The 11539-nt window shown below is 46.0% G+C and overlaps 1 protein-coding gene across 1 annotated transcript in view; it reads right to left on the bottom strand.

The window, feature by feature from the left end:
* Positions 1-305: 305 nt before the first annotated feature.
* RFT1 (RFT1 homolog) overlaps positions 306-11539 on the bottom strand; it is a 36917-nt gene continuing 25683 nt past the window's right edge. The window contains exons 11-13 of the mRNA XM_068558718.1: positions 6232-6337; positions 1050-1299; positions 306-721 (exon numbers count right to left, since the gene is read on the bottom strand). Coding sequence (XP_068414819.1) covers positions 554-721; positions 1050-1299; positions 6232-6337 — 524 coding nt within the window. The 3' untranslated portion in view covers positions 306-553. The remainder of the gene's footprint in view (positions 722-1049; positions 1300-6231; positions 6338-11539) is intronic.

Here is an 11539-nt window from a genome sequence, read left to right as displayed (position 1 = left end):
AACATTTCTCCTTTGCTAAACAACCAGGCCACAGTGTTGACGTGGGGAAAGCCACAACTCCAGGGCCAACTTGTTCTTGTTTGGTGCACAACATCACATAACATCAAGTCTCCTTCCAGCTTTTATGGAATATGTTAAATATTCCTGTGGAGGGTAAAGTGGCTACATCTCTCCTTCTGGGCCAGAAGATTATTAACTATTATCATCCAAGATAGAGCTTGTTGGAACATGTAGTTCTGAAGGTCAATCTCAACCAAAAAGAATTAACACATTATTCAAAAAGAAAAATGCTGATTACAACAAAATGGTGAAAAAAATAATTGTATCTATTTTAAAAGCTTTTTGGTCTTCCCTTAAAAATGGAACTCCTCCTTGCTGTCTGAAACCTCAAATGGACAGTAAGTGTTTGGTCTGGTGGTTCGCTCTGATGACTCACCTGTGTGTTGGTCTCGCTCCACTACAGACCCCTAACTGGGCTCTTCTGCATAGAAAACATGTTCCACCCACAAAACTGCCCCACAGCTGGTCCAGGTGCCACAAGGCTTCCGCAAGTTCACGTCGTTTTGTCAGTGAGTCTCGACACACCTAACTGAGTCCTAAGAAAGTGGATCAGCTTGGTCTCTGTGAGGAACGCTGTCCCAAGAGTCGCTCCCAAACAGAGGGCCCCCACAGCGACGTGCAACAGCTTGGCTGGCCAGCCCCGCTCACAGCAGAGGAACACCTGCAGAAAGAAACCACTGTCACTGCCCTGGGTCCCCAGCCGTACCTCCTTTCTCTGGGGCAAGCGAGGGGGAGTGGAGGCCCTACCGCTCCAGCTTCCAGTCAGGTAAAGGCATGACAGCTATGTACTAGGGTCTACTCTGTTCCCACGGGTACCACTGATCAGTCATTTCTATCATAAGATGTTGTCCCAGAAGCTTAGGGGAACGTGTAAGAGGAAGCAAGTACTTGTCCAGCTGGGTCAGGTAGAGCAGGAACGGGATGCCTGGAATGAGGGACAGTGGACATGCTGCAAAATCATGTGGTGTGAAGGCTGCGGGGCGCCTCACCTCGGAAACAGCAGTAATGCCACCACTGAGGGCAAATGCCCCGAGGAGGACTGGCGACAGGAACAGGCCGGCCAGGGGCTTGTGGGGGCTCTTCCGGTAGTAGTGATGGACGAAGCAAAGGCTGTGTGTGATCCGAATGCCCATGTTGAAGCAGTTGGCTAAGATGAAGCCCACGCTGCCACACCAATGGGTCAGGAGATAGGCTAACAGCAGGAACGAAGATGAGAGGGCCAGCATTCTGAAATTGTACCTGGGAAGAGGGAGGCAAGCAATGCAGGGCAGTGGGTACCTGGTCCCAAGACAGGGCTGCTGCAAAGAAAGTGGCTGTGAACATGAATTCACAGAAAGCACCTTCAAGTTCCCGTGATCCAGCTGATTTTCACAACATCAAATGCTAAGTGGACAACATGGAAATGTCACTGTCCCTTTCACCCCTGAATAGAAGAGTAGGAAAATGAACAACTGAACATATTTATGGTGTTTAAGGATAATAACTGGTTAGTTTAAGTGACACTGTGATCAGAACACATAAAAATCCTTTTCAGCCTGTCTTTAACGTGAGACACAACAATATGACGCGGGTAACAATTACATGTGAATAGGCACTCTGACAGGTACTGTGAGGGGTGCTGGGGATGCACTGGTGGATGAACACACGGCCCTTTCCCTGTGGAGCTTGGATCCGTTTTACGGACGAGGAAACCAGGCAGAGAGAGGCTAAGTAATTTGCCTAAGGAATGAGCCGACACCCCAACCTGACCCCTGGCCCCTAAACTTTAGCACCTCACACCGCTTCCCTTGCAAAATGCAGAAGCCCCATAACCTTGGCCAGTGGATCTCACTCAAAGCAAGTGACCAGCTTCCATAATGAAATGGAAAGAGGGAGCAAGGCCTGGACCACCTTCAGGGTTTCCCAGACTCTTATACATCCCTCCTCTGCTCTCTACATCTCCAGAGCTCTGTGGGTTCTATGACTGGAGGGATTATACTGCTCCTTTCACTTCTATGATTCCAGAGCAGCACGTCACTTAGTTATCTTCAGTTTTCAGTTCTCAACTGAGTCTCAGCAGAGATAAAATAGCTGCCACAGTCTTCCAAAAGGCTTGTGGTACATCCATGAACAAAATTCTCCAGCATCTCGTTTCTGCCTAGCACACGGCAGGCATTCTAAGTGTATAGTTGTTGAGGGAACCAAACTCCTTAGATCCCCAAGCTGTGTCAGCTGGGTTAGGAAACCTCAGAGGCCACCACTCAGGTTCTGTACAGGAGGGAGGGGTGGTAAGAAAGCCACTGTGGCCTCCAAATGCCCAGGTTCTGGTCCTTGGGCTGACCAAGCCCAAGGTGCTATGGGAGATATAATTCATCAGAGAGGATAGCAAGAACACACATCCATGCACGCGCACACACAAACACACACACACACACACACACACACACACACACACACACACACTGTACTCCAACAGGGGAGGTATGCTTTCATCCAGAATTTCAGAGAGGGAATTCATTTGCTTCTTAGCTGAGAGAGTTTCTTTTAATGAGTAATGGAACTACAAGAGCCCACATCTTCAAAGGGGAAGTTTCTTCACTAACTGCTAATCAATGATCAGAATGGCCAACTTTATAACAGGCCACTGAGGCTGGGCCAGTACTCTGACCTCTTTTCCAAAAAGAAGCAGAGATGTGTAATCTGTTCAGTTTTTTTTCAGAAATGATCTCAGAAAGGTTTATTAAGACCAATGCTTGGAGTTTAGGCCATAGGTTCACAAACTTTCAAAGTCATCCTCACCCAGCCCCAAGTAGAATGGAAACAATGAATGAAACCGGTAGGCAATTCATGCTAATTCAAGCAGGGACAAGTTCCATGGTGTGGCTTCTTTAACGTAGCCATTCGGGAGGTGCTGATGATGACGGAGTCCACTGTTTTTCACTAGAAGAGGGCTCTGCAGCTACTGAACTTTCCAGAACTCATAAATCTACAGCCTTAAAGACATTATCCACTTCAGGAAAAAATGAGAATTTTAAAGATAAAATTAAAATGCCACTTTTTAAATCAATGGAAAATTAGTCAGTGACAATGACTATTTTCTAAGGCTTGGTTAACATAGACAGGAAATTATTTAATCAGGCTTATCAAAAGATAGATGACTGCAGCAGCAACTGAAGCATCCCCCAGTGGGTGCTGGTTGAAAACATCAAGGCACAGCCATACGTTGTAGCCTTGGCAACCATGCAAAGGATGGTGCCAGTCTTGTGTGCACTCGTCCTTCATTCAACAGTTACGGAGTCCCACTCCACATTGGGCACTCAAGGGCCAACAAGTCAGAAAAAGGAGCTGTCAGTCTTGGGCCTCTGCATCACTGTCCCCTCTGCCTGGAAGGTTCGGCCCCATCTTTGCATAGCAGACTCTTCTTGGTCATCCAGGCCTCAGCCTAAATGCCACCTCCTTGGAGGGGCCCCCCAATCTAAAAAGGCCCCCACTCTCACTACATAACCCTGTTTTAGTTCTCTGCAAAGCACAATATTTTCTTGCTTATTTACTTGTTTGCTACCTGCCTTCCCCACTGTCAGCTCCAGGAGAGCAAGCATCTCTTCTCTTTTGTTCATTGCTGAATTCCTGGAGCTTAAAGAAATGCCTGTTAGAGAGTAGATGCTCAAAAAGTATTTGTCAGATGAACAAAAGAAAATGAGATATCCTTAACAAAACACAACAAAAATCCTTCAGTGGAGCATAATGTAAAAGCCATCAATTTTATGCTATATTTATTATGAGGTTATTAACAAAAAACCAACCTGCAGTTCAATGGACATTCTAATATTTCACATCCAACCAAATCCCCTATTTTTATTTAGAAAAACACTGATTAACCTGTAGGTAGTTAACTAAAAGCCATGATTTCATCAGTATATATTTTTCAATTCAGAATCTGAAATGTACAAGGTAAATCAATCATAACATTTAACTAAGCTGCTCAATTCTACTATAAAAATTCTTACTACCGTTTTATGTCTGGCTAAATTCATAGAGAGGGAAAAAATGCTGGGGTCTGTGATGAGCCCAGGTGCTCCCTGTGTTCAGACAGGACTGAGGGTTGGGGCCAGGGGCCCAGACAGAAAGGGGGCTGCTATGTTTAATACAAACATGGAGACCATGCTTAAAGGCACACACATTTTACTCTTGGGGGAAGTGAGTTACTTCAGATGAGAACAAGGCCCTGTCTTTTCTCTTTGTTGACTACTAATACCATGAAAACAATTTTCCAGATTTTAATATACTGTCCTGATCCCATTACTACAAATAACTTAAAAAGTTGCTTTCTTTGGGTCAATGCAATGTAAGAGAAACCAAAGCAACCAGCCACTGTCTATATTCCCCCATGATTTGTTGCAAGATATGTATTCTTAATGTTTTAATCAGGCTTAGTGTTGATTCTCCCCCTCAACACTAATGCTGAAATTGTTATAACAAAATTCCCTTCAAAGAGATAGATTCTCAGTCCAGAACTCTTTCCACTACACCTCAGTGCCTTATTTAGTATGTTTTAAATTATATTTTTAAATTATTTCATGTTAGAAGCACCTTTCAAGTAGAAACACAGTACTTCAAAATTAAACTTAGAGAACATTTTATCCACTAAAAAAAAAAAAAACATACACTCAAAGCGGTTTATAGGTATAAATTTAACTGTCTGAAGTAAAAACCATGTCTAGACCACCATCTGAAAACTATGGGTTGTGACCTAAAAGTAGGCTGGGAAATCAATTTAGTGGGTCATGACATGGCAGTTTAAAGAATGAAATAGAACAGAATTAAAAACCATCAGTGTGTCCTGTGCGTAACTGGGGTACTTGTTGCTTCATGGAAGCTTCCTTTCAGTCACACCCAAATATGCACTGGGTCACAGTGTTCAATGCAGTTTTCACTTTGAAAGCTGGTCTGAGACAGCGGTTCCTAAGGCCCTCGCTATCTATCATCAGCAATCTCCTGAAGCTGAGTAATAAAAGACTCCTTGGCCCAAGTTCCTAAAATTCCAGTTCAGCTGGTATGGGAGGGGGCCAGAACTTCTGAGCAGTCTGGGCTGCGACCACTGCCCTAGACTCCAGTTCTCAACTACGGTGTAGCATACAAGGTCACCAAGCCTCTGTGAGACAGGCCCCAGTGGGAAGCAGACAGAGGCTGCTCTGAATGAGAGGAAGGGTTCGCCAACTCTCTGAGTACCTTTTTCCCATCCTACCCCCGCACCAGGACTCTGAGGGGTTTCAACAGCACTCAGGGCACTACAGAGGCAGCGTGAAACCCCCGAGGAACCCAGACCTCAAGGGGCAAAGGGATAACAAGGGCCACTCGCCCCATTACCTACACCCACCCCTTCTCTCTTCTTCTTCCTCTCTCTTCTTTGTCCCTATCAGTTGTATCCTTCTCCTCAACTGCACTCTGCAGTGATGTCTTCAGATACCACCTTGCTAATTTTGGCATCTGGGACACAAGAGATCAATGATCCTAGGTGTGGGTCAGAGGCTCTTACCAGGAGTTCACGTCAGAATCACTGAGGAGTTTTAAAAAAACATTCACATGCTCAGGGCCTGCCGATTCTGTAGGCGTGGTAGGAGAGAGAGTGGTGCGAGTAGGGTGGACAGGAATCTGCATTTCTAACAAGCTCCATGGGGCACTGTGACTCATAACCAGTGTTAAAAACTACTGCTTGAAATTCCAGGGCAGAGGTCCTGACCTGGGGGTCAATGGATGGGAAAAAATGTGGCAAAACTTGTATGTGCACTTGGGCCTTTCTCTGAGGAGAGGTGTCACAGATCCCTGAGATTCTGCAAGACCTACAAATCAGATTCTATAGATCTGCATCTTGAAGAAGCTCCTTGGTAACCCATCGCAGCACTGGGCAAGGAGGTGGGTGGAGGAGTGGACCTTGTCTGGTGCCTGCCTCTGCCAACCTGGACTAACACAACCCTTCAGGGCCCAGGCTTCTCCCTTCACAAAGGGAGGCGAGGAGCAGTTGCTGCCCCCAGCCCTACCATGGGGAGGACTTACTGCATGGTGCCTGAGGAAGGCACCACACTCCTGGTTCTAAAGGAGCCTTCTGTAAATGCATGTTCAGAATGAAAAGAAAGAAGTTACTTCATTTTGGCTGAAGGCCATAATTAGAGGTGCGTCTTTAAGGTTACCTACCTGTCGACCTCCTCTTTGCTCATGGCAGCAAATGTGAAACACTCGGTCACTCCATTGATGGCAAGCAGGAGGACGTAAAGACAATAGGCACGCAGCAGGACAGGACCTGGAAGGAAACGACCCACCGAGACTCCAGAGCCCAAACGGGAGGCCCACGGGCTCCCTCACTTCGGCTGGTTGGTCAGAGAACACCAGAGCTGGGTCATGAGCCCTGCTGATGTCATCAGTGGGCAGATGCATGCTTGAGCCTATGGTCTTAACTATCTGGAAGGACTCCCAGCATTCTACAGTACTGACTAAAATAAACAGCTAAAAACAAAAGGACAACTAGGAATAAATGTACAGATCTCTTGCCTAACAACTAAAAGCTTATCCAGCCAGCAAGCAAATCTCACTTTTTAAATCAGCATGAAGAAGCCTGCTAGTTTGAGCACTTGGGGACACTAGTGGCCCTGCATGCTAAGAGAAACTTAGTTGAGGAGGCCCTGAAGAAGCCCAGGGCTCAGGAGCAGCAGGAAACTACACAGATAGAACACCCACAACTCTGCAGGGAGAATCAGAGCCTGCAAAGTTATTTTCTCCTAAAACAAAGTGATGTGGTTCTACAGCTAACTAACAAGCTTTGGGAAGATCTGCTAACAAAAATCGGGAGCCTTAAAATGAAACGGATCCCCTCTTTTTTCTTTTCCCCCTGGCCGAGCTGTGCAGCTTGCAGGACCTAAGTTCCCAACCAGGGATTGAACCTGGGCCCTCAGCAGTGAAAGTGCCAAGTCCTAACCACTGGACCACGAGGGAATTCCCTGATCCCCTCTTTTAAGAGGGTCATTACTGAGAGGCAGCCAAGCAGTTTCTAAAAAAATAAACATGTACTTAACCTATGATCCAGCAATTCTACTCCTAGGTGTACAACCAACAGAAACAAATGCATGTGTTCACAAAAACATGTGTACAAAAACATCCATGGCAGTTTTATTCCTAACAGCCCAAAGTGACCATCGACAGGAGAAGGGATAAACAAACTATGGGCCGGCCACACAAAGAAATACTTCTCAGCAGTCAAGGAGAAAAAAAACTACTGATGCATGTAAAAACATGGATGAATCTCAAAAACATTATATTGAGGGAAAGAAGCCGAACATGAAAGTGCCCATGCTGTATGATTTCATTTATATGAAATTCTTTTTAAAAGCAATACTAATCTATGGTAACAGAAATCAGAGAAGTGCTTGTCTCTGAGTTGGAGGGGGGCAGTTGACTGGAAAGGGTCCTAAGAGAACATTCTGGGGTAAGAGAAATGTTCTGTATCTTAATCTGGATGTTGGTTACATGGGTGTAGATATTTGTCAAAACTCATCAAACTGTGCTCGTTTTTTTTTTTAACGCATTTTTTAAATTTTTATTTATTTATTTTTGGCTGCATTGGGTCTTCGTTGCTGCACACGGGCTTTCTCTAGTTGCAGCGAGCGGGGGCTACTCTTCGTTGCGGTGCACACGCTTCTCATTGCGGTGGCTTGTCTTGTTGCAGAGCACAGGCTCTAGGCGCGCGGGTTTCAGTAGTTGTGGCACGTGTGCTCAGTAGTTGTGGCACACGGGCTTAGTTGCTCCACGGCATGTGGGATCTTCCCGGACCAGGGCTCGAACCTATGTCCCTTGCATTGGCAGGCGGATTCTTAACCACTGCGCCACCAGGGAAGCCTCCAAACTGTGCTCTTAAGAGGACAGAATTTTAATTTATGTAAATTAGACCTCAATAACGAAAAAACTTAACTGCTAAAAGAAAAGGGAAAGGCGGGGGGAGTTCCAGAGTCTCGGAATCTGAAACTTATTCCTGGTGTATGAAAGCTGCTTAATATGAAACATCCCTGTGTCATGGGGACCCTAAATAGTTTTACGGCCATCAAAAAGGACAAAAGGACTACTAACAGGGCAGCCCTGATGGCCCTCTCTTGGGTTCACATTGTACCGTATCCTGTTGCATTTCATTCTCCAAGTCGCTGCAGAAAGTAGCCTGGCCCCCACCCCAGCTGTGGGATGACTCCAGCAAAGGAGGCAGGGACCAGGTTCTGCCCTGCAGTGGCTCGAGGCTATGCTCAGTGTGCTTCCTGCTTCTCTCCATCCTCCTCTCTCTGGCAGAGAGGAGCGGGGCTCCTCTCCTAACCTGCACCTCTCACTTGGTAACTGAAAGCTGACGGCATGTGTGAGTCTATCTGAAGGTGGATAGTGAGCTGCTTTGCAATGTGGAGGACACAAAACTCCTGCATGAAACGGTGATTCAAGTAGAAGTGCTTTGAGTCAATTTTGGGGAAAGAGGTTGGAATTGGGGAATTTGTGGATGGAACTTTAAACTATGGATTGAAGTGAGTGGTAGTATTGCTTGAATTATATATCCCCTTCAAAAGTAATCTGAAGTAATTTGAAGTCTAATAGATTTATCTGGATCTATTAGAGTATGATCTATTTGGAAACAGGGTCTTTATAAAGATAACCAAGTTAAAATGAGGTCATTAGGGTGGGCCCTAATCCATTATGACTGGTGTCCTTATAAAAAAGGGAAATTTGGACACAGAGACAGACACTCACAGAGGGAAGACAATGTGAAGACACACAGGGAGAAGACAGCCACGTGATAGGAGTTAACGCATTTCCAAGCCAAGGATTGCCGGCCAACACCATTAGCTAGAAGAGGCAAGGAAGGATGCTTACTCTGGAGATGTCAGAGACAGCACAGCCCTGCTGATACCTGGATTTCAGACTTCTTCCCTCCAGAACTGTGAGACAATCAATTTCTGTTGAACAGTTTGTGATACATTGTTATCGCAGCCCTAGGAAACTAATATTAGGGGATTGAGAAGAAAAAAAGATTTTAAAAAATAAAAGAGAAGACACTGCTTTGGGAAAGCAAGTGTTCTCCTTACTTGCTGCAAATAATAAATCCTTCCTTCTCCAGACAAAAAAAAGTAAAAGAAAGGGCTAGAGAGAAGCACCTAAGAGATAAATGTGAGAAATCTCAGGGAAGTTCACTGAATGTATTTTTCTTTAGGATGGAAAAGCTAGGTATGAGAAAGACTTCTGAGAAAAGTCTCAGAGCACTTCCAAAGCCCCTAATTATATACAGGGTTAGGGCCAAGTAATGCAAAGCAAAACCACAGTGCCCCACGAAAGCCTGCCTGTGGTGCGTCCAAGTCCTACATTTGGAGACAGCAGCACAGAGGCCTCTGAGAGGCCACTTCAGGTCATAGGTGAGTCCACTTCACAGGTGAGGAAAAAGACCAACACGCAACTGGGGCAACGGAGGACAGCAGCATTGCAAGGTCCACTTTCAAAACTAAGTGGTTGGGCTGAGGCATGGAAAGTTCCCATTCTTTTCTGATTCAGTAAGACTTTCTGGAGAAAGTCAAGTTTTGTGAGGTAGTTTTAAGGGAACAAAAAAGACTATGGTGGGGGGCGGAGAGCAGCAGTGTTAATGTTTTCTGGCACAGGAAAGGCATTCGGATATGCAGCACTAGTCCGAAGAGTCAGGAGTAGGGCAAGGAGAAGATGGGTGGAGTGTAGACAAAGGAAGGAAAGCCGACAGGCACCCTGGGGAGACAAAATGACCCTCCCAGAGGCACAGAGAACTGGAAGTTTGGTCAAAATGAGAAGCAGTTGCAATGAGGAGACAAATGCTGGAAGACCTTGCCAGGACAGGGATGCTGATGGAGGCCTGAGCCAGGCAAGAGACGACAAGGGTCCTAAAGATCCTGCAGCGGCTACACCAAACCACGCATCCTTTTCAGAGACTGAGAAACCAGACCACTCTCAAGACTCTTCTCTCTCTGAAGATGAGACAGAGAGGATACCTTTTTGAGTCTAAAATTATTAACGACTCTGGGGCTTCCCTGGTGGCGCAGTGGTTGAGAATCCGCCTGCCAATGCACGGGACACGGGTTCGAGCCCTGGTCCGGGAAGATCCCATGTGCCACAGAGCAACTAAGCCCGTGTGCCACAACTATTGAGCCTGCGCTCCAGAGACCGTGAGCCACAACTACTGAGCCCTCAAGCCACAACTACTGAAGCCCGCGTGCCTAGAGCCCGTGCTCCACAATAAGAGAAGCCACCGCAGTGAGAAGCCCGCGCACTGCAACGAAGAGTAGCCCCCACTCGCCGCAGCTAGAGAAAGCCTGCGTGCAGCAACGAAGACCCAATGCAGCCAAAAATAAGAAATAATAATACATAAATTAAAAATAAAAAATAAATAAAATTATTAATGACTCTGACATAAACCATCAGAGATAGAATTTATTACCTTAGAAATCAACTAACACTGACCCTTTTAAATTCTCAAGACTGGTACCAGCATCTCATTTGAGTAAAAGGACCACACAATGACAATGGTTTGTTGATATATCTTCTATGATTAACGAATCCAGCAAGTGAACATTACATGGATGGGACAGCCCTTTCCTCGTGGCATTGTCCTGTGGTTGCATTACAAAGGCTGCTCCTTGGTGACTACCTTTCCAAAGGGGCAGAGCTGCTGTGAAATAGCCTGTCTCGCTCTCTGCACACTGACTTGCTAATGGCTTCCTAATGCGGGCCTCCCTGCAGTTGCCTGACCCAGGCAGCAGCAAACCACGTCATTGGTTTCATGGCAGGTGTTTCTCCAAACTTAACAACCTTTGCTGTCAAGCAGAAACTTGGCCCTTCTTCCCCTAATACTAAAAGTTTGGGCCCATTATAGTGGAGACTAAAACATGCCAGTGACCTTGTAAAATGGCACTGGAGAAGGCCCTTTACATTTGAGATAGGGCAGCAGACAGAAGTCTTCAGGGTTCTTGTCTAGTGACTTGAGGAATTAAAAACATCTTTGCTAAACCCAAGATGAAACACTCCAAATGGATTGCCACCCCACGACCCAGCGCATTTTGAAACTGGTGAAGTTCCGAGGGCCCAGCGATGCTGTGAGACGCCCAGTGGCCTGGGCACCAAGTGTTTCAAAGTTAGACACATTCAATACTTTTCTCCTTCAAAACCCAAGAGTCACTGGATTAAATATACCACTTTATTTGCCGAGATCAATTTCATTCTCTGCAAATGGCTCTGGGTTATCCTTCGGAGGCTTTTATGCATCAGGCCGTGAGATTTATGTGGCATTTACTGTCTTCAGATGTGTTTAGTACCAAGCGGAGACTCATCAGAGCCTGCTCTCTGCCTTCCTCGCTTACCCCAGAGGGAGCACAGGGAAGCAATCGGCAAAACACATTTTAGGGCTGAGAGGAAAGCCAAGGATTCATAACAACTGCTCCAAGTGAGGTTGCGGGACTGATCG

Source organism: Eschrichtius robustus, chromosome 12 (assembly GCF_028021215.1).
Source record: "Eschrichtius robustus isolate mEscRob2 chromosome 12, mEscRob2.pri, whole genome shotgun sequence".
In the NCBI taxonomy this organism is placed as follows: Eukaryota; Metazoa; Chordata; class Mammalia; order Artiodactyla; family Eschrichtiidae; genus Eschrichtius; species Eschrichtius robustus.
This window is presented reverse-complemented; position numbering and strand designations above follow the sequence as displayed.